At 38.6% G+C, this 24,220-nt stretch overlaps 1 protein-coding gene across 4 annotated transcripts in view; it reads left to right on the top strand.

Moving 5' to 3' along the window:
• Positions 1-389: 389 nt before the first annotated feature.
• The window catches only part of CCDC68 (coiled-coil domain containing 68), a 50,424-nt gene continuing 26,593 nt past the window's right edge, over positions 390-24,220 (top strand). For 2 of the 4 annotated variants that reach the window (XM_082667737.1, XM_082667739.1), the window contains exons 1-5: positions 17,524-17,714; positions 18,847-18,933; positions 20,470-20,610; positions 21,609-21,734; positions 23,272-23,400. In XM_082667737.1, the coding sequence (XP_082523863.1) occupies positions 17,598-17,714; positions 18,847-18,933; positions 20,470-20,610; positions 21,609-21,734; positions 23,272-23,400 (600 nt within the window). In that variant the 5' untranslated portion in view covers positions 17,524-17,597. Of the gene's footprint in view, positions 495-17,523; positions 17,715-18,846; positions 18,934-20,469; positions 20,611-21,608; positions 21,735-23,271; positions 23,401-24,220 lie in introns of those variants that run through there. The other 2 variants (XM_082667740.1, XM_082667738.1) reach the window with 2 other exon arrangements.

Here is a 24,220-nt window from a genome sequence, read left to right as displayed (position 1 = left end):
GGATCAGTGTTCATTTCTTATTTTTGACAACTGTACCATGGTGATGTAAGATGTGAATATTAGGGGACACCGGCAGAGCGGGTTTAAGCAACTCTGTACTATCTCTGCAAGTTTTTGGAAATCTAAAATTACTCCAAAATAAAAAGGCTTATTATCAACAACAAAAGCAAAAATTTATGAACCTGGAGTGCAAACAGAACCTTTTTGAAAAAGCAGCAGCAACTATTCCCCTTTACATAACTCAGTTACTGAGGGGTGTGCAGTGCTGGGAACTCGGGTGTTGGGATGCAGAGAAGGCAGCCCGGGGCCGGGCGTGCGCGTCCGGGCGCCGCGGGGGCCCAGGCTCCTCCCCGGAGCCGCTGGGGCGCCGGACTCTGCCCTGGGCGCGCCCTGCGGGGCGGAGCCACCAAGCCCGGCCTGGCCGACCCGGCCCGAGGTCCAAGCAGAGCGGAAGAGCAGCGCCTGGACCCTGCGCTCGCTGAGCGCCCTCCAAGGTAGGCGAGCCCCTGCGATCTGCGGGCAGGTCAACCCTCCCGCCCCCCAGGTGAGTGGGTGTCCAGGTGCCCTTGGAGCTGCCCGCCCCCCCCAGCGCCGCCCAGTGTACCAAGGGCATTTTCCTGAAAACGGATCCTTGGTAAGGAGCATATTCTCCCTGTAAACCTCTTTTCTGGGCTCGGATTCCCTGGGCGAGAAGTTTGTGCTCCTCCAGGAACAGAGTTGCCTTCCCCGAGAAAGCTTACCCCCTCCATAGCCCTGTGCACACCTGATTATTTATTTAGATTGGTGTTACGCAGTCCCTTGGTCAGGGGTCCCCGCGATTCACAGGCGGTGGAGAAAGCCCTCTGGAGAACTTGCTGTCACCTGTGAACCCCTGCGTGGCAACTTTGACGGCTTACTGTGCCCGAAATTTTTAAGAGCATAAACAAATGAACGAGTGAAGGTGGTTGTCTTACCCTTCATTCATTCGTGCTGGCTTCTGTAGCTGTAGGTGTAGCGAAAAGAGAACAGCCTATTGGCTGACAGTTTTCTACTGTCATGGGATTTTAGAGCTGAAAGTTACTCAGCCCCAGGCAATTTTGCAAAGGGGCAATGTCATCTTACGGAAAGAACAGTACAGGACAGTGCAAAACTGGATGATGACATGGCTGTAACTTTTCAACCTTCTTCGAAAGGGAAAATAAATTTATATATACACACATATATATACATATATATGTGTGTGTGTGTATATATATATATATATATATATATATATATATATATGAGCAGAAGAAGCCGTTAGCTCCAAATGTAGCTGAAGCTGTGTCTGTTTACCATTTTCACTATAGTTGTTTGATTTAAGAATCAAAACCTTTTTTACTTCTTGGTATGTATAGACTAGATGAAGTGTCCAAAAGGGAATTACTTCTCATTTGCAATTGGGAAAAGATAATGTCTTTTTAACCTAATGCTATTAAATATTCAGTTCTGCAGAAGTCTGGCTTTTCAGAAATATGATCTGAGCTGGAGTTTCAGGTACCCTAGCACACACAATCGGTGCTGTTGTTTCTTCCTGCTGGGCTCTCCCCCCTCGCTCTCGCCCTACACTGATAATTTGAGAGTGAAGGGCCCTGACACAGAGGAATGTGCACCTAAGCAGAGGCTTCTCAACCACTTACAGAAAGAATGAAAATGGCTTACACTTCCTGTGACCTAGGCAAACTTCCCAAGGTTTTTACCTTTGTGATTTGCTAAATAAATGTAGTAACTAAACCTGCACTAACTAAAAAGAGATTTTTGAAATAAAGACAGACACTATTTCAGTTGTATTATTCACCTTTCTGATTCTGAGAATTAATGACAGGCATGTTATTTGTTAGCGTATTGATTTATAATGTGCTGGACAGTGGGCTTGAGTTGTAATCCCCAAATCTGGACAAAGCCGGAAGATCTAAGCTAGATTTGGCCAAAACTGAAAAGTGAGGTGTACATTTATTTGTTTAGAATAATGGCTGTAAAAGGGAACAACGGAAGGTTTCTGAAGCGAATGTCATTTAAAGTAGTGGCTTTGACTCTGCGAGGCATTTACACCAAAATTAAAAGGCCATTTATCGACAGAAAAGCATTTCAAAATGGCAACACGTTGCTATCAATTTAATAGCATGTTTAAGTAAATTTACATTTCACTAAGTGTGAAAACAGCCACCCACTGAATTTGGAAACCAAAAGCACGGTATGTGTGTGTGTGTGTGTGTGTGTGTAATGTGTGTGTGTGTATGTGTGTGTGTGCGCGCGCGTATGTGTGTGTGTGTATGTGTGTGTGTGTGCGCGCGCGCGTATGTGTATGTGTGTGTGTGTGTGTGTGTGTGTACACTCGGTTTTAGAAAATATTTGGTGCGCCTGTGGATTTTCGGGCCTAGTCATATATTCACTGAACGAATATCTATTGTGTAGGGCACTACGTTCTTTCTAGGAGACCCAGGGGGATACAGCTTTGTGTAAATAAGACACATTCCTGTCCTCATGGAATTTACACAACTCTGGACTCCTCCGGGACACCCCGAGGCCATAGATTAGGAATCACAGCAATCACCATCCATCACTTTTTGACAGTGACCGAAACTAGAAACTAGATTAGTTTCAAATCACAGACTCTTTTACACTGATTGAAATAGATTAAAAAATTGTAAAGGAACTTATATGTTATTCAAGTCAGTTTTCTCTTCTGCTTAGGTTGGGAAAGAATTTAGGGATCCTGTGTTCTGGGTTTAATATTATGAAATATTGAGATCTTAAACCTGAAATAGCTAAATATCAATTTCATGCAAATTCAATGAAAACTAAACTTGTAGTAGCAGATGCAATCATTTAGGGGGTGAAAAATTCAAATCGAGAGAATCCTATTCATCAACTTATTTTTTTCCTGTAAATTAGAAAAACATGACTATAATTATTTTTAACCTCAGAGGAAAAGAGTGACTTTATGTAAGGCATTCTTGCTTTTTTTTTTTTTTTTCATTTTGCTATTTTTAAAAACAGCTCTATTGGAGGTATAATTTACATACCATAAAATACATCCAGGTGTCCAATTCAGTGATTTTTAGTAAATTTATGGAATTGTACAACCATTATCACAATCCAATTTTAGAATATTTTCATCATCCCCATCCTTCCCAAATCTCAAGGGCCTGTTTTCAGTCACTCACCATTCTCACCCCCAGCCCCAGGCAAGCACTCTTCTACTTTCTGTTTCTTTAGATTTGACTTTTCTGGACACTGCATACAATGAGATCATACAATATACAGTGTTTAACATCTGACTTCTTTCACCTAGAATAATGTTTCCAAGGTGCATTCAGGTTGTGGCATGTGTCACTAGTGGTTCCTTTTTATTGCTAACTAATGTTCATCCCATTGGATGGCTATGCCACATTTTGCTTACCAGGTGATGGGCATTTCTGCAATCACATTGAAGGGGTAAGACAGATATTTTGGTCCAGCTTCCATGGTAGCATAATCTGAAAATAACTGATAGGAGCCAAACTTGTATTTATATTTATGAAAAATATATTCCTGATATGGATTGCTGATATTTACCAAATGTCATAACTGTGATCTTTCTGTGAGACTCCATGAAAGTAGTAAATCGTAAATCCTGTGCCAGTGGCAGGAAGCATCGGTCATTTCATATTCTAGGTTGGACTTAGAAGACGTTTAACTCTTTTTTTTTTTTTTAAATGTGAGAATTTATTTTGCCTTTATTTTATTTTATTTTTTTATTTTTTATTTTTTTTGCGGTACGCGGGCCTTTCACTGGCCTCTCCCATTGCGGAGCACAGGCTCCGGATGCGCAGGCTCAGCGGCCGTGGCTCACGGACCCAGCCGCTCCGCGGCATGTGGGATCTTCCCAGACCGGGGCACGAGCCCGTGTCCCCTGCATCGGCAGGCGGACTTTCAACCACTGCGCCACCAGGGAAGCCCTTGACTTTATTTTTGATAGATAATTTTGTTGGATATAAAATTCTTAGTTGACATTTTTTTCCCTTCAGCACATGTAATGTCACTATCTCCTGACCTCCATTGTTTCTTTGAGAGGTCTGCCTTCAATTTTATTTTATTTTTTTAATTTTTAATTTTTTTTATTGGAGTATAGTTACTTTACAATATTGTGTTACTTTCTACTGTACAGCAAAGTGAATCAGCTATACATATACATGTATCCCCTCTTTTTTGGGTTTCATTCTCATTTAGGTCATCACAGAGCATTGAGTAGAGTTCCCTGTGCTATACAGTAGGTTCTCATTAGTTACCTATTTTATACATAGTATCAATAGTGTATATATGTCAATTCCAATCTCCCAGTTCATCCCACCACCCCCCTTCCCCTTGGTATCCATACTGTGTCTCTATTTCTGCTTTGTAAATGAGATCGTCTGTACCAATTTTTTCAGATTCCACATCTATGCGTTAACATACAATTTTTGTTTTTCTCTTTCTGACTTACTTCACTTTGTATGACAGTCTCTAAGTCCATCCATGTCTCTACAAATGACCCAATTTCATTCCTTTCTATGGCTGAGTAATATTCCATTGTATATATCTACCACATCTTTATCCATTTCTCTGTTGATGGACATTTAGGTTGCTTCCATGTCCCGGCTATTGTAAATAGTGCTGCAATGAACATTGTGGTACATGACTCTTTTTGAATTATGGTTTTCTCTGGGTATATGCCCAGTAGTGAGGTTGCTGGGTCATATGGTGGTTCTATTTTTAGTTTTTTAAGGGATCTCCATACTGTTCTCCATAGTGGCTGTATCAACTTACATTCCCACCAACAATGCATGACGGTTCCCTTCTCTCTCCAGCATTTATTGTTTGTAGATTTTTTGATAATGGCCACTCTGACCGGTGTGAGGTGATACCTCATTGTAGTTTTGATTTGCATTTCTCTAATAATTAGTAAAGTTGAGCATCTCTTCATGTGTTTCTTGCCCATCTGTATGGAAAGACGTTTAACTCTTGACGTTAACTTCCGTAGAGAGCCTATGTCTCCTTTGCTACGTTTTCTTCACAAATGATATGCATTTAAATTTGGGGGATTTTGATGAGTGTTTGGTCCAACAGTGACAACTGAACTACTCTTAAAGATATGAGCACTGCTTAATAACATATTTTAGTGGCACACTTAACATAAAGCATGAGTCATCTAGAGCCTTAAGCCAAAAAGTAGAAGGGAGTGCATCTGGATTGACATGCTTTTCGTTTTATTATTCTGTAGTTTCTATGACTGTGCTAAAGGATGAACCTGATACAGCTGTTTGTTGATTTACCAAATCAGGCACTAGTTTGAGCTCTTAAAATCTAAAACAGAAGAAATGCCACTCCTTGTTCCTCCAGGACCTTTAGAGGAGCTAAACCAAAGTAATAAATTATTCCAGGTTCCTATTACGTGGTGGTGTTTCTTCTATGAGTAGTCTACAGAACAAATGAAATAAGAACTCTTTAACACTACAAAAACATTGGCTTTTGGTTATATGTCTCTTAGGAAGCCGGGACCTTGAACAGCAGTTCAGTCAGAGCTGTTTTCTTAATTAGCCCCATTCACCCTGCTTTGTGCTAACTCTTAAGACAAATGCATTTTTAGTGGGTTACGTTTGACAACTTATGCTCTAACATAGATTTCTCCAGTTGAGTGGAAACTTCTGTAAAATGTTGGCAGATTCTGTGAAACTAAAGAGAAGACACTATGTCTCTGAATGCCTGTAAGTTACTGCTAAAATTGCAAGATCCTATGGGGAAAAACAGAGCATTCAGATAACTTGAAGGTCTTTTTTATGGACAACTTGGAATGCAAGGATTTTAATTTTATGCTCCTAAAGTTTGAAAATAAGGTAGCCTAGGTTAAATAGTATAGTTTTCTGAAGCTGGATGTGCTCATTTGGAGCTCAGTTTGTCTGCTGGTAATATCAAAACAACTTGCTGAACTCATGGCTCATAACACTAATGTTTTGCTGATCTGTGGTTAGATGAATTAAGTCTCTGTTGGCAACGTCTCTCTCTCTCTCTCTCTCTCTCTCTCTCTCAACTTGGTAAGAATTTAAAAATTTCTATAACAAATGTATTTTTCTAGTCTTACACTGACAATGTCATTCCAATTGTCTCTTGAGAGTCAAATGTCAATTACAGGAATCCATCTTCATCCTTCTCACCTTTTGGAAATTGGAGTGGACACGCTCCCCCTGTTGTGTCTGTTCACCAACAGCAAGAAGGCTCACTCAAGCATTGAGCTGTAAACTTCTTCTAGTTATTTTGGTGAGTTCACTCACGCATCACTAATGGTCACGTGATCTGGTATAAGGAACTTGGTTTCACCCAGAGCCAGGAGCTGCTTCTCAGCCTTGTATCTTTCTATTAGCCCCTGGACTTTGGTAGGATGCCGCACTGGGATCAGTCTAACCTCTTCCTGACATAGGAGGATGGGCAGAGGGGGCAGTGAAGCACAGGGTCCGGGCTGCTTCAGGGGGTGGTCAGCCTTAATAGACTTTGTAGTCACTGCCTCAATGGTCTATGTGTTTATGCTCTACTGTGAAGAATGAAAACATGCATCTAGACGATGATCAGAAAAGGAATGGGTAGATGAAATAAGGAGTTCTAGGTTCATGAATTAGATTGAAATCTTCTTGTTGCAAATATCCTTGAATACGTCTTATATATTTTTATATATTTCCTCCTACTTTTCCACATTAGTAAATAATAATCATGATTAACTTTCTTAAGATGTTTAAGATTTCCCTTGTTTTTGTCACAATATTGAATGTCATACTTCATGGACTATTCTTCTAGGGGCAACGGCACTAACTACCTGTCAGCAAATCAGTTCCTTGCTTTTTAACAATTCCGATTCTGTCACTATTTTTTTTTTTTTGTCATTTACACTTCTGGAGGGGTTAACAATTTGAATTAAGGAAAACAAATTCAGCTCATTGTGCCTTCCAGTTAGTTCTGGTATAATCAGTGAAGTTCCTTGGATTTTGAAATCACCATTGCACTTTGCATTTTCTAGGGTACTGTTGAATTACGGTTTAAAAAATAAAAGCGTATAAATCCATCTTTTTTAGTGTAGAGTTCTGTAAGTTTTGACGAATGGTTACAATCATGGAACCTACATCACCATCAAGATTGAGAACAGTTCCATCACCACTCTCCAACCCCCCAAAGTATTCCCCAGTGTCTCCTTTGTAGTCAATCCCTCCCCCACTCTTAATCCCCAGTTCAGTTTTCTGGCCCTATAGTTTCAGATTTTCTAGAATGTCATATAAATGGGAGTATGGAATATGCATCCTTTTGGATTTGGCTGTTTTCAGTCAGCATAAGGCATTTGAGATTCATTTATATCGCTGTGGGTATCAGTAGGTCATTCTTTTGTGTTGATGAGTAGGATTCACCTGTTGATGAATATTTGAATTTTTTCCAGTGTTTGGCAATTATAAACATTTGTGTTTTACGGAACATAAAAATCCCCTAGGAGAGAGGTCGCTGGGTTGTACCGTCTGTGCTTAATTTTATAGGAAACTGCTTACGTGCTGCCGTCCTGCGTGGCTGCACATTTGCTTTCCCACCAGCAACATACAGGAGTTTCGGCTACTCTCCATCCTCACCCACACGTTGTATCATCTGTTTTTCCCTCCTTCGCTGGATGATTTTTAAAGTGACGTAGATGATGTTGAAGCTCAGCTATCCCAAGACCAGCTTAGGAAGCTACAGATATTTTGTAAATGCCTGAGCCTTTTGCTCTTAAAATACTTAATAAAGCCACAAAAATTTTCCAAAAGGGCACCTTCCTTATAAATGTTACAAATGACTGAGATATATGTCAGTGACAACTGCTTCTCATGTTTTTTTCACTGACGAGTCGTAAGTGGCTTTTAAGTTGATTGTTAACTGAGAAGGTCAAAGCAAGAGGAGTAATTGACTGATGGGGATGGGGGGATGAGAAGAGGGGGGACAACTGGGCTTAGGTGTTGACACTTTCAAATGATGCCCTGTAAGTAAATGTCTACAGTAAGTTGTGAACATAAAGATAATTACTTAATATTCTCTGAATTTGTATTATGGTCAGATACGCCATAAGCACTTTTGATGCTGTATCCCATTTAGTTGTCATATAACTCTATAAGGAAGTTAACATTTTCATCTGGATTTTTCAGTTGAGAAAACTAAAGCCTAAGGGAGTTTAAAAACTTTTCCAAGGGGCTTCCCTGGTGGCGCAGTGGTTGAGAGTCCGCCTGCCGATGCAGGGGACACGGGTTCGTGCCCCAGTCCGGGAAGATCCCACATGCCGCGGAGCGGCTGGGCCTGTGAGCCATGGCAGCTGAGCCTGTGCGTCCGGAGCCTGTGCTCCGCAACGGGAGTGGCCACAACAGTGAGAGGCCCGCGTACCGCAAAAAAAAAAAAAAAAAAAAAAAAAACTTTTCCAAGGAGGAGTTTGGGATTAACAGATACACACTACTATATATAAAATAGATAATCAACAGGGACCTACTGTACAGCACAAGGAATGCTACTCAATACTCTGTCAGAACCTGTATGGGAAAAGAATCTGAAAAAGGATAGATCTATATGCATAACTGAATCACTTTGCTGTACATCTGAAACTAACACAACATTGGAAATCAACTATACTCCAATATAAAATAAACATTAAATATAAAAAAAGATGAAAAAAAAGAACAGACATATACCAAAATAGATTAGAAGAGAATCCAGAAATTTACCCAAAAAAACAGTTGATTTTTGATAAAGAAAAAATTTAATTCAATATGTAAAAATTAATAATTTCAATAAATGGTGATAAAGGAATTGAAAAAAAAAACTTTTCCAAGGCTGCTCAGCTAGTGGGGAAGTAAAATAGTCTTGTGGGCAGTACCGAGTCCGAAGCCCTCATCTTTAAGCCATGGAGTCACACTGCCTCTGTTTGTGGAATAAATCTATTGCGACAACATCTACTTAGGCTCCTGAAGGACGCACCTGGGGGCTCATGGCAGGAGTCACTTGACTGTTACTTAGTCACTTACTTTGGAAAACCCCCGTTACTAAATGAGCTTGGACCCAAGAAACTAGGCTTGGAAGTCCATGCAGAATGCAGCAGGAGACAAAGTGGAAATTTGGAAAGAGCCCAAGCCCTGTGGGTTGGGGTCCATGACCATCATTAACGAGCTGTCTTTGCTTGACATTGGGGAGCTCATTCTCTCATCTGTAAAATGGGGACAATAACACTTAACCGCCTCAGGTGTTCATGAGGATTATTAAAGGCAGCATACCCCAGCCTGCGTGAGGTGGGCTGTCATCGGATCCTGGTCCCCTCACTCTTCCCCAGATGGGAAGGGATTCATGTGATTTGCACCACTCTGCAGTTGAGCTGCTATACTGGTCATTGGGCGAAACCTTCAGCTGTTTTTCAAAGTTTCAAATTATACCAGTGAACTATGAAGATAGATTTTCTCATTACAAAGACACTTGGATTTGGGGGTCAGTCTATCTGGGTTCAGGTGATAAGATTAACTTATGATCTTGAAAAACATGTCCCTTTTCTGTGACTTGGTTGCCTTATACCTACATATAGACAGATATAGATATATAGGTAATAATTATAGCACAGTGTGTTGGGATGATTAATTCTGACAATATATGGAAAATAATTTTTGGTAAATGGCACAGTGCTTTGTCAATAGTATATATTTTACATTGTGTTTGTACTAGGATTTCAATCGTTTTTTCCCCCCAAACTAAATAGCTTTCATTTCATATCTAAGAGCTTGCTATAGCACTGGCTATGATATAAATATATTTGTATATATAAATGAGTAGCATTTAGAAATGAATAAAAATTAATTCTACTTTAAAAATCTTAGATTATTTCTTGCAAACAGCATTGCAGTTACTTGGGCTCCGTGTTAACATGCATGTCTTTTGATATACTGTACATCATTTTCAGGTAAACTGCACAGTCACCTGAGATTTAGCCAGCTGACACTGGATGTCACCATTGTGCCGTGTAATGTCGCTGCAGAACAGGTGTGCTATTCAGCATTCAGTACATGACCAGTCTCTTCAAGTGTCTGGAGATATATTAGCTTTTCTCCCCCATTACATAACCTAATTACCCTTGTAGCACTTTTATTGTAAATTACTCTTTCAGTTTCTAATATCAAAGCTCTCTATCATAGTGACCAAGAATGATGAGACAATTGTCAATATTGTTAGCTCAGAACTGAGGAGGTGAAAACTCAGAAACTGTGCGAAAACAGGGCTCTTGGTCACTAAGCAGAGTCACTGACTCTGGCTAACCTAAGTAGGAAAGGAATTTACTGGAAGTAAATTCATCTTCCAGAATCGATGGGAAAACTAGGTATGGAAATGGGAGAATCCAGTCCCGGTATCTCAGCAAAGATCAACCTGTAACAAGAGGGGGATAGACTTCTTCTGGCATTGCCACTGGTCACTAGATACCACGCTGGTGTCCCTGCTGCTGGACACAACGCACTCTCTGTGCCAGACTCCTTCCTGCCCAGAATAATGACGGACTTTTCACTGCCTCCAGCTTATCAAGCCTGAGGGACAATCCTTTGCTGGCCTTTCCGGGAGGGAGCGCTCAATTGGCTGAGTCTAGGAGTTGTTCCTGTGCTCCAGCCCCAGGGAGTGAAGGAGAAGTAAGGGATCTTTCCTGAAAAGACTCCTGCAGATGGTGACCCTACATACCTGGGAGGGAGATTCAAGCCAGGCGTCCACCACGTTGCTTTTCAATCAGTACCCACAGAAGTGAGTTGAGAATGCTGCCGTGTGGTCAGCTGCCCTGTGGTCAGCTGCCCTTTGCTACTCCTTCCATGGACCTGGACTCAGTTGCATGTGCCCTGTGGCACCTGACAGCATCCCAGACTTTGCTGTCCCTGTCTTTCCTTCAACCCTGAGGGAGCCTTACCAGCCAGGGCTAGACCTGTTTTAAGTGGCCAAGGAGAAAACTCCTTAGGTAAATTGAAAGTCTTAACAAGTTCGGTTTATTAAAAGAAAAATTCCTGCCCATTAAAAGAAAAAAAAAAAAAAGGTAGGCCACACTGCATACCTTGCTCTTAGAACATGACTTCAAGCAAGTTCCAGCCTCAGCTCTTGCTCTGCCCTTTGCCTGGAATCCTCTTCTCCCAGATGGCCACACGGCTTCACCTCCTTCATTCACGTCTTTTGCTTAAATGCCACCTCTTCAGATCGGCCTTCTCTCAGCACCCATCCAAAACAGCGCCGCTTTTCATTCTGTTACCCTGCCTCCGCTTTTCTTCATGACACCACCTCTGATTATGTTCCCTATATATTTATTGTTTTGTTTCATGTCTGTTTCCCCCCTGTACTGAAAGTCCCGTGAAAGCGGGGTCTCTGACTCATTTCTGTAGCCACAGCTCCTAACACAGCTGTATTCAATAAATGTTTAATACATGAATGAATGAATCAAGGGTTAAATAAAGGAAGGGAACTCCTTTGTTAAAATCTCTAGACTATAAGTACCACAAACTGAATGGCTTAAACGTAGTACTTTCTTGTCTCACAGTTCAGGAGGCTGAAAGTTCAAGATCAAGGTGTCGGCAGGGTTGGTTCCTTCTGAAAACTATAAGGAAGAATTTGTTCCAGGCTCTCCTTCACCTTCTGGTGGTTTCCTGGAAATTTCTGGCATTCCTTGGTGTGTAGAATCATCACCTTGATCTCTGCCTTCAACTTTACATGGAGTTTTCCTTGTGTGCAAATTTTCCCTATTTATGAAGACATCAGTCATATTGGATTAGGGTCCACCATACTCCAGTGTAACCTCATCTTAACTAATTACGTCTGCAACAACCCTGTTTCTATATAAGGTCACATTCTGAGGTACTGGGGGTTAGGGCTTCAACATATGAATGGAAGGGGGGACAAAATTCAACCCACAACAGGCGCCTTCTTTGTGTTTATTGTATAATGGTTGAGCCATGCTTAGGTCATTAATCAGAAAAGCAGGTTTGGTTACATAATCCTGGGTGCCCAGTGCTGTACTGGTTTACCACATGGATAATAATTCACAATAATGTGTATGAATTGCTTTGTAAATGGTGAACTATTCATTGGATGTTAGTATAATCAGCTGGGGATGTTGACAAATTATTGACGCATTATCAAGAAAGAATCAATACTATGGATTTGCTAGTCTTAAAATACCCCCAAATGGATTTTCCTTTACAGCCCAGCTCGATCTGCAGACTGTTTAAAGTATTACCGGACTTTTTTATACCAGTCAGACTGCTTGTCAACAGTAATTGTGGATAATGGCTTTATGTTTTATTTACTTATTTGACAAACATGTACTAATCATTTATTATGTGCTAAGCACTATTATAAGTGCTTGACAAATGTTAACTCACAACCACATGTTTATTATTTATATTATTATTATTAATAATAATATTATCTGAATTTTACCGATAAAGAAACTGAGGCACAGAGAAGTTAAGGAATTGCTTAAGGTCACACAGCTACTGAGTGGCAGAGTCAGGCCATGAAACTAGGCAGTCTGCCTCCAGACCTTTTAGCTGTAGAACATTCTTTGTTCACAGAAAGTCTCATGGAAAAATTCAGTGTGTGACAGAACAAAGCAGAGCTGCTTTGGTTCAAGTCCAGACGGCAAAGCCCTGTCTGGGCAGTGCCTCCCCTTCCCTGGGGAGCCCTGTTTGAAAAGGCCTGATCTAGGAAATAAAACCTCTTGGCTTGATGCCACTTGTAAGCTGTCTTCAATCCACTCTAGCATAAAACAAATAAAATTCTTTTCTCACTTTAATTAACTGATTGTGTTTTATTTTGAAAATTTTATCTGCTTAAACTACTTCTGGCAGAAATAAATGTTAAGATAGATTTTCCCCCGGACGGTAACGCCATATGGCAATTTGGACTTTCCTGGCTTAAGTTCCCCTTTGGTTTCTTTATACAAATGAAGGACTGTGATCGTGAAAGTTTCCTGAACCAAAAGAGAAATGGGATTTGATTTCCTATAAATAGAGTTGCATATAAACTTTGCAACCAGATAGGCATGATCTACCCTCTCTGTTACGGACTGCTTATTTTCTGTGGTTATTCATAATATAAAATAATCGGAGCAAGAATTTTAAGAGTTACTGTCCATTGAGTGCCTTCTGCAACCAGGGATTTAAAAAACTCTTCATTTTTTACAACTCTAGGTGTTATCACCCCTATTTTACAGATATGTAAGTCGGGGCTCAGGTTTTATGTAACTTGTTTAAGTTGGCCCAACCAGTGAGGGGAGGAGGGAGGATGTTTTGAGAAATAACATTGGTTAAGGAGCAGAATTTTTTTTTTAATTGAAGTATAGTTAATTTACAATGTTGTGTTAGTTTCAAGTGTACAGAAAAGTGATTCAGTTATACATATAGATATTCTTTTTCAGATTCTTTTCTGAAAAGAAAAGGTTATTGCAAGATATTGAGTGTAGTTCCTTGCAAGATATAGGTTATTGCAAGATGTTGAGTGTAGTTCCCCCCTGGGCTATACAGTAGGTCCTTGTTGTTTATCTATTTTATATACAGTAGTGTGTATATGTTAATCCCAAACTCCTAATTTAGCCCCCCCTACTCTTACCACTATCCCCTAACCATAAGTTTGTTTTCTATGTCTGTGAGTCTATTTCTGTTCCATAAATAGGTTCATTTGTGGAGCAGAATTTTTTGATATTAAGAATAAAAGTCACATAAGAGAATATATTTTAGGATGTATAATGTGAGGCCTGATGCAATTTTCAAATTATGAAAGACTGAGAATGCAGTGGGATCCATTCTAAAGAGTGATTAATTCCTGTGATGAAATGCCCCTTATCATTCGGTAATGTACACAATTATATAACACACTAAAAAGAAAAGAGACGGTGAATCAAACAAATGCGACTATAGATCAAGGGCGATTGAATCGAAGAACAAGAAAACAACTCAGACCAAGTCAATTGCTTTGCTTGCCTCTATTTTCCCCCTGCTTTTGCTCCCACCTGCTGCCATACTCTACCCCAGGGGAGGGCAAACTTTTTCTGTAAAGGACCTGTTAGATAGAAAATATTTTAGACATTGTTTGCCATGTATTTTCTGTGTTGAATCTACTCAACTGAGCTGTTACAGTGCAAAAGCAGCATAAACAATATGTAAGTGCACGGCCATGGTTATTTTAGAGTAAAACTTCATCTGTGAACACTAAATTTGAACTTCATATAATTTTCATGTGTCCCGAAATGTTATTCTTCTTTTGATTTTTTTTTTTTTTGAACCATTAAAAGATGTAAGAACCATTCATAAGCTGTCCTAACAGGCTGGAAGCCAGACTGAGCTCCCCGCCGTGGTTTGATGACCACCACTCCAGCCTGACCACCCCTCTCTCATTTCCAAACACATCATTTCTTGTCTCTGTGGGCATTTCTTTTACTTCCAGCATTTAAATGTTGTTTTGGACTAAGAACTTAATCCCGGAAGAGACTTCAGAGGACCAAGTAACAGAAGTAGTTCCGCTCACATCCTGCAAAAAACAGACATGCAGAGCTGCTACGGCCAAATCAAGTTCCCCTGAAACAAATAGAAGCCACGGTGGCTGTCTAAGAGGATTTAACAAAAAATGGAAAATTCTTGGCATACTCTGTCAATTTCATTGAAGATTAAAGGATAAATGCAGGACTTTGAGTCATCCCCAGAAGCTATTTAGTTTCAAAGTGATGCTAGCAAATATGAAAATTCTTTGTGTGTTTTAACAGCATAGGTCATTGCTAAATTTTAATTTTTTTCCCACTAGGGAATCTGACCTTAATGTGATAGAAACACTTTTGATCTTGGTGTCCAAAAGACAAAGGTTTGAGTTTCAGCTCTGTTAGTTTTACTGTGATCTTGGGTAAATGAATAGCACCTACTAGATTCTTGGCTTCCTTATCAGTAAACTGAGATTAATAATCCTACCTTACAGGACTTTTATTTTATCTTATTTTTTTAGTCCTTTACTATTTATTATGAAAATTTCAAAGAGAAACAAAATAGTAGAGCACTGTAGGGATCCCATGTGCCCTCACCCAGCTTCTACAATTCCGTGCATTTTATCAAACTTCTTTCATTTTTACCTCACCCCATTTTTTCCTCTCTTTAAATACTAGAGTAAAATACTCTCTTTAACATTTCAAATGTAATATTATCTCACCTGCAAATATTTCAGTATGTATAACCAACAGAGAAGATCTTTCTAAGGAATATCAATTCCACTATCACACCTAAAATTACAATAATTACAAGTAATGCTTTGCAAAATTGCAATAATTCTTTAACATCATCCGTTATCCAGTCAGTGGTAAAATTCCCCTACTTGTTTCAAAAATGTCTTTCTATAGCTGGTTTATTTGAATCAGGAGCCAAAGAAAATTCATATATTGCATTTGGTCATATGTTTCTTAAGTCTCATAATTTCTGGCAACTTCTCTTCTCTTCTCCCCATCTTTCTTCCTATAATTAATTTGTGGAAAGAATAATTATTTGCCCTGTAAAATTTTACATAATCTGGATTTGGCTGTTTGCAACCTTCACCTTTGTAGAGTCATTGAACAGTTTCCTCTTTCTCAGATGTTTACCGTCAGTAGATAGAGGGGCTGCATACTTCATAGGTGATGCTTTCTACTTGTGCTTGTACCACATCTAGAGAGCAGAGCGTCTGGTTGTCTCTTTTTTAGTTTTCTCTTAAGATTGATTAGTGGGGTCCCTCGAGTTGATGCATTCTTCATCAAGCTCTCACCTAATGTTTTTAGAGCTGGTTGATGACTGTGGCTTAGATCCATTACTTCACAAGGGGTTGCAAAATGTAGGTTTTCTAATTCTATCAGTCCTTTTGGGTTTATTAGCAGAAATTCTGTAGCAAAATTTTCCTAATCAACTGTTTGGTTACCAAAAAATACATGGTAAATTCATATCATAAAGGCAAGACCAATGCTTGTTGGTGTCCCCCTCACCCCTTTTTCTGGGCTAATTTTTAGTATAATCATGGCCCGTCTTCATTGAGTTTGAGGATTGTTGTTGGTGGTGGCGGTTTTTCTCTTGTCAACATAATTTCAGGAATTAAAAAAGTTTTGATATGTTTTAATCCATCACAGTCATTCCTCTTCAGGTTGGTTTTTGTGTCTTATTCAAGTAGTATTTGGTTACTATTTTGCTTTCTGGTATGACAAGATATCTCAGGCTCACCTTATATACTTCTTGCTCCAGATCTAAATCACTCAAGAAGCCCTAGTTGCATTTTAGTAGAAAATAGTGTACTGAGACCATAGTCTGGGCACTGGGAGTGTTAATTGCTTCTGTTTCTAAATTTTCAGTGGATAGACTTGGAATATACATTTTTAAAGGAAAATAAATCATTATTTTCTACTCATGGTTCCAGTTTGGATTGTAAGGTTTTTACGTAACATTTTTGGTTCTGATTTGGATTTCTTCTTCTCTTATGCTAAAAATCTTGGTTCTTAAGACATTAAGACCATGACTTCTTGACTTTATTCTACATCATGCATTTATGTGAGTGAGTCATGTGAATGTTTGCACACACATATAATAGTTTCAAAATAGCAATACCAATATTTCCACTAAAGTATTATTAGTGAATACGGTTTAAGATTGTTTGGGGATTCTTTTTGTTCTTAGGACATATCACATCTGGGAAAAATAGTCCCTGGTGCATGTTTTAAAGTCACTTCAAGTAATTCATGAGGATATGCCACCAAGTTTGTATGCAGATATATTCATTTGTTTTATTAGTTTTTTATTTTTGAGGATTTTATTTTTTCTTTTTAACTTAGTTTTATTTTATAATTAGGTAAAATAATTACATTTTTCAGTGTCAAAATTACAGATTTTCCCCTTCTATCCTACTCTCTCTTCTTAGAGAAATTATATGTATCCTTTTCTGCACCATGCTTTTTCACTGAATAAATATATCCTAGAGAAAACTCTATAGAAGTAGGTAGTTCATTCAGTCAGTCCTCTTTTTGTGGGCATTTGGGCTTTTCCAAATCTTTTACTATTACAAATAGTTCTTGAGTAAATGGCCTTTACAGGCTACTGAGAGTTAAATAACATGCAGTACATTAGAGGTCTCTGTAAAGTATAAAGTGATATACATACATGTATATAAGTTTTATATATATATATATATATGATTTTGTTATATTATTAGCCCCACAGACATTTATTAAGCACTTACAGTGTGCTAGAATATGAATATGAATAAGGCATAGTCTCTACTCTCGAGGTTTTATAGTCTAATTGATACTGAATGAAAAGAAAATTTTCCCATTTTTCATTCTCAGTTTAATTTTTAAGTTTCTAATCAATGACTGTTTCAACTGGTGTCGTTTTAATATTAAATTAATTCCTGAATTTTGGATATATACAGATTTCCATAATTTATAATATTTTTTACTATATTTGATTACAGTGCTAATACAGAACTCCTTTCAGTTTACAAACCACATAATTATAACATCAAGGAGGTTAGTTTTGTCCAACTGATTTGGGCTGGGCTTCACAATGACAGCAGTAACAGTGACCACGACAGTTCCCCTGAAGGGGAAGATAGAAGATAATTCTGCCTCGTATGAGTCCACATCAGCTCACATTATTGAAGAAACTGAATATGTGAAAAAGGTATGTGGGCACTGGAAATCATGTTACCATGGTATGATTTTTTACAATAAAGTCTGATATGAATTAGTGGGCTTTGTTTCTCCCTCCCTAGAACATGTGAGGAAGAACAAACCTAGCTTGGCAAAGGACAACCTTGATAGCTGAAATTTAAACACATGCGTTGTCATTTCTCTTGAGGGTATGAACCTCTGTTCCTACACTTGGACTAAAACTGAATAAAGGACCAGGAGGGTTCAGAACACCTATCAGCACTTAATTTGTCCCACACTATTCACCACTGCGTCCTACTGTTTTACATCATTTCTCAGTTCTTTCATAAGTATTGATACTTTGTTGCCAAGTAGATATTTATGATGCCTGCTGAATTTCTGTCTCTCCTTACCTTGTTCCTTCTCAAGCAGTTCAGAGCCACTATCGCCAATGACTTGTACATGTTGGCATGTTACTTCATTAAAAATGTGAAATCTTATGAGAATCCAATGATAATGTCTGACAAAGGTATATATTCTCATGAACTACTTTTTAGAACAGATGGAAAAATTTGGACATAGCTAGTTTATGACTTAGAGCGATTAATTTATCTTTGAGTGTCTTGCAATTCCATAGGTCACCAAGACACGGGGCTTGTATTTCATGCATAAATTTGTATGATCTCCTCTGAGTAATTATTCTCTAGTAATTATTAAATAGTAGTTATTCTCTAGTAATTACTAGAGAGTAATTATTTTGCAGTAATTATTGGATAGTAATTATTTTGTAGTGATTACCAAATAGTAATTGTTTTATAGTAATTACCAAATAGCAAATTAGTACTAAATTACTATATAGAAAAAAACAGAACTAACTAGTATTAAATACTAATTACTAAATTGTAATTATTTTGTGGTATAATATTCATTTGCGTTATATTTTAGGTTTGCCTAAGAAACAGTTGTAAAGACCAAATGCTCATTTTCTGCAATCTAAACAATATTAGCCTAAATGCAAGTTAGGTCAATGGCAGTCATTTAAATCTGAGATTGACACAGATGTAATACTTCCTAGATAAATTTGGTACCCTGTAACTGGTATAGAAAAAAAAAAGTATTTGGTGTTAAATGCCTTTGAAAAAAATATTTTTCTTTTCTTTTAGATTCGAACTACTCTGGAAAAGATCCGAAATCAAATATTTAAAGATGAAGTAAGACATAATAGTACAAATCACAAACAAGATGCAAAGGTAATGAATTCATCAAAATGTACCACTTTTATTCCTTCAGTAAATGAACGTAAAGCCATATAGACTTCCTTTAAATAACTTTTTGATATTATTAAATTATTCTTTGAATGATGAGTATTAAATATTTTGTTGGTGTCTAAAGATGTTAATGGGCATATGCATATTTAACTACAGATGTCATTAGTAGGATCAGATTGGAATGGCCAGGTCTTACTTGAATATTTTAAACTTGGCTTACTTATCTAAATTGTATGGGAAGATATTGGCTCAGCTGGGATACATACAGGTTCACCTGGGCCACACCAATGGACACCCAGTTGAAGCCATTACGCTGCGTGATCAGTCAATAAGCTTAAATGCACCCCCTCCCCTGTGACCAGCCTTTTATTCTTAAGGTCAAATGATGTGCACTTAGCCTTGTCTGGATTATGCCAGCTTAGACCTCACCTGAGCCACATGCACCTCATCAATGTCAGTGTTATCCACTCTGCAGGATGGCCACAGAGAACACTAGAACATAGCGTAAGATGTATAAACAGAGTCTTCTTTATCATCCTCAGCTCCTAAACTAGCACAACTCACTCCCATTATTTTCTTAAGTGCTCTGAAACTGAAAAAAAGATGAATGTTTGTGAATGATAGGAAAGATCAAACATTCAGTTCTGACTATGTTGAGTTGCCTATCAGAGTGGAGGTTTCTGATGGAAGTTGGATATCTGATTCTAGAGTTGAGGGTAGAAGTCTGGTATAGAAGGTCCAGGCTATAGGGTAGAGATTTTGGGAGTAAGGATGGTATTTAAAGTTCTGAAACTGGAGGAGATCACCGAACATATCAGTGTGGATAGAAAGGAGAGAAAAGCTAAGCATCTAGTCCTGAGATTTATGATATTTAGATGTTGGGAAGAAGAAGAATCCATCACAGGAGGCTGAGAAGTGAGGCTAGTGAATTAGGGGGATAAACAGGAGAGAATGGAGCTACTGAAGACAAGGAAAAAAATGGGTTTTAGAAAGTGAAGAGGGACCGCTGTGTCAAGTGGCGTCCGTGGGTTAAGTAAATTGAGGGCTAGTTATCGACCTTTGGCTATAAAAATGGGGAGGTTGTTGGACACCTTAATAGGAATAGCTTCCTGGGAATGCAGATGAATTGTGTTGCCAGTATGTCTGCCTCGGCCATCTCAAACCACAGAAGGTCAGCAGACAAGTTAGATTAAAAAAAACAAACAACTGGCTTTGTGGATATCATTTGTCTCCTTAAAAGGTCTTAATAGTATATTTTAAACTGTAGGGAATATAAAAGGCATGAAAGATGTACTTCTACCTTCCTTTTAATATAAGAATCTATTCAAATTTGAGCAAATAGAGAGGCCAGCTGCGTTTCATCTGGAACTTCCCATTGATATTGGAGATTCAAAAGATTTATTTGTGTTGATCTGAATCTTCCTTGAAATATGTAATACTGAGTGATAATTATTGTTATCAGAGTTAGTAGAGAAAAGGAAAAGTCAGGTGAATGATTTTCTTGTTTGTTCTTTTCAGCACTGTCGGCACGTTCAAAATGGCCTTGACTCTGAAATGGACCCCTCTTGTTGCAGTTTGGATCTGCTCATGGAAAGGATAAAAGGAAAAGACCTACAGCTCTTAGAAATGAACAAAGAGAATGAAGTGTTGAAAATCAAGGTATGAGCAGTAGGAGAAATTTCTGATTTTGTACTTTGTGCCAGTAGGACAGATTTGTGGATCTGTGAAATTAGATAGACATCCACACACATCCATAAATCCACACATGTGCTCACATACTTAGAGGAGCACTTTTACAGTTGATCAATTAAATCTCACTGTTTTATTCTGAAGGCGATTTTTATTATTAAAATAATTTTACAAAAGTTCAACGGGCAGAGTTTCAGTTGTACAAGAGGAATAAGTTCTAGAGATTCACTGTACAGTATTGTGCCTATATTTAATACCGTACTGTACACTTAAAAATCTGTTAATGGGGCAGGTCTCATGTTAAGTGTTTTTACTACAGTAAAATTTAGAAGTCTTTATATATGTAATAATTAGGTATTAAAAATGGCGTATTAATTAGAGCACTCAGTCAAATGTCTCATTGTTTTGTTTAGCTAATCTATTGTTGGGTGCCTTATAGTTTCCTTTTCTGGCTTATTTTATATACAGTCCTACAGTGATTTAGTAGGTAGATCTTTGCAGCCATCCTTGATTATTTCTTTAGGTTAAATCTTTGAAAGATTCGTGACACATTGTCGATATTGCCCCTAATACTTCAATCTTGTCCTCCTCCTATTTCAGGAAATATGTCTTTTAGTACTGTTGTGGCCAATGATACGAAAACGCTTGCAAATACGTGTATATGCTGATGCGGCACTGGGGAACACTTTGCAGGGGTGTGGTCTATATATGCAGGGCACTGATGTTCATAGAGCTCGCTTTGGCCTGGCCAGTGCAAATCACCTGCATGACAGCCCCAATAAATAGGGGGTCCTCATTTTATGTTTTCTTCTTACCAGATAACAGCATCTTTCCTCTTATCCATTGTCTATGAAGGTGCAAATGGTACGGTTACAGCCTCTGTGTTTCTGGTTGCCCATCAAACAGTTCTGTCTTTAATCCTTTTTATTGTAAAAGTCAAAACATGCACAGTGACCTTTTGTTTCTAGCTCGAAGCCTCCAGAGAAGCAGGAGCAGTGGCTCTGAGAAATGTGGCCCAGAGATTATTTGAAAACTATCAAACACAGTCTAAAGAAGTTAGAAAGAAGCATGAGGACAGTAGACACTTACTCCAGGTACCGAGCTAGCAGCTTGCATACTGGTGGACTAAGCTCCAAGCTGTTCAAGTCTCTCTTCTGGGGAGGAGTTAGATGTGAAACAAGCAATGACCACGTGACTTGGCAAGACCTTGGAAGGGCAGGCTGCCCGTCTTCTGCCCTGATCTCCCCCCACCCCTGTTTAGCCTGGTACCCGGATATTATGCCTCCCTTGCCCAGAGCCCTTCCACCCAGCCTAGAAATCAGGGCTGACCTCATGACACTGGCCAGTGGCTTCTCTTCTGGTTCTGCCTTTGACTAACTAGGTGACCCAGTTTGAATCACTCTGACTTGACTCTAAAATGAAAAAGTTGGGCTACATAAATGTTTTCAAAATTTTTTTGGTCCTGGAATACATTCTTCAGAGTAAACGAACAAAAACATGTATGTGTATGTACATATATATATATCATATAAAATTATATATTTTATATTTAATATATAAATTAAAATATAAAATCATACAAATATATATGTGTGTGTATATGGGTGTCTCTATATCATAGACACCACCTACACTTTGTTTGTTTTTGAATCTGAAATATGTGTCCTAGGGCCAGTAAAACTTTATCTGGAGAATGTATTCTAGGACTGGAAGAGGGAAACGTGTGTATGTGTGTGTTTGCCAAAACTCAAAACAGGGAAGCTCGTTCAGGCACTGGTAGGGCTCCTGGGTCTCTGCCAGCTCAGGCCCTAGGAGGGTCCCCAGGGAAGCACAGTAGGAATCCACTGCATAGGCGACACGCCCTCAAGCTTCAGGTTGGGGTGATGATGGTCACAAATGCCTAGGCACGCAGGGTGCAGGTAAAGTACCTACGTGAAAGAGTGAGCAGGTGTGTGTGGACGGGAGTGCCCATGTCCCAGCAAAGGGAGTGTCTGGGCAGGAATGCCCACCTGGTATATTCAAGGGAAGTCAGACACTTTTTTTTTCTAACCGTAAAATCTTGAGTTCTATTAAACACACAAGCAGATGTGGGTGCGCATGTCAGTTACAAGTCAGTTGAAACACTCCCAAGTGTGGCCTATGGGCTGCCCGCTGAAGACTTCTCTCCTATGTCTTTTAGTATAACTCCTGCTATACGCCTAGGAGATAACCCCCTGACACAGCGGGGATAATTATTCTGCTTTTATGACACTTTCTGGTTAAAAAGAAAACACTTTTTATTTGAACGTATAAGATTTTATTTTTGTTCTAGATAAGTTTTGTTGAGAAAAAGTCAAAAGTTTTGCTTTTCTTAAATTTTTGTCTCTCTTTCTTATACCAGTTCACAGAGTATGCTTTATGGTAGCAAATGTCAACATTCTAGAAATAATATTTATATGTTATTAATTCTCCATTGATTTAGTGTTGCTGTAGTCCATCAGGTTTATTTTGAAGAAAGACTGAATTCAAGGAAGTAATTCTAAACAAGTGTGAATTATTACATTTTTTTGGCGACTCAAAATTTTAGAGGGAGATAATAGCTGTATAGGTTTAATGAAAACGATAGTCTGATAACTGTTTTTCTGACAAAAGGTTAACACACTTGAAAAAGAACAGAAATTGAAGCAACATGTTGAAAATCTGAATCAAATTGCTGAAAAGCTTGAAGAAAGACATAATCAAATCACAGAACTGGAGAACCTTGTACAGAGAATGGAACAGGTAGGCCTCTGGAGAATTAAAGGGATTTCTTCCTGACAGGGTTAGGGTGAGAATTAAAGAAGATAATATGAAAATAAATAACATTAAGTGAAAGTGTTCTTTGCAACTCCTAAGATCTTAGGATGTACTCAATAATGTTCATTTCTTCCCTTACACGTTTAATATGCTGTGTATTGTAGTTACTGATTTACCTCTTTACAAATACTGCACTCGAATCATTATCTGTCACTTTTTTTTTCTCGTAAATGTATGGCTTAGAAAGGGGAAACATGTGAGGCTATGAAGAGAAATAATGGAAAAAATCACAAAGTCTACCTACTGCTAGTAATAATATAGCGAATCCCTGTAATTACAGCATTTTTATGTATTGGAGTCAGTGAAGTGTTTATCTTTGGCCACCCAAGTCCCCTTTAGAGTTATAAAAACCTATGACTGCCCTAGGACAGGTATAGTGCACAATTAAGAAAAGACATTCTTGGGACTTCCCCGGCAGTCCAGTGGTTAAGACCCCACGTTCCCAGTGCAGCGGGCACGGCACACGGCTTGGCCAAATTTAGGGAAGAGCAATAATAGAACAAAAGTTATTAAAAATTTCATGCAGTGTTCCTTTAAGTAGCTGCCCCTCCAAATACACACAAAAGGTTCGCACATAAATTTCGTTTTGCATGCCTTAGAATTTAGATAAACCAAGCAATATTTTTTAATAGTAAAACAAACCAATAGAAAACTGGCATCTTTGAAACTGAGTTGGAGTAGATAAGAATACAGACTTTAACTTCTAGTAAATGTTGCCCAGTACATTTTTATATTTATTACATGA

The sequence above is a fragment of the Grampus griseus genome (genome assembly GCF_964374135.1).
Source record: "Grampus griseus genome assembly, chromosome: 12".
In the NCBI taxonomy this organism is placed as follows: domain Eukaryota; kingdom Metazoa; phylum Chordata; class Mammalia; order Artiodactyla; family Delphinidae; genus Grampus; species Grampus griseus.
The sequence above is the reverse complement of the archived record's forward strand: the minus strand, read 5'-3'. Positions and strand labels throughout refer to the sequence as shown.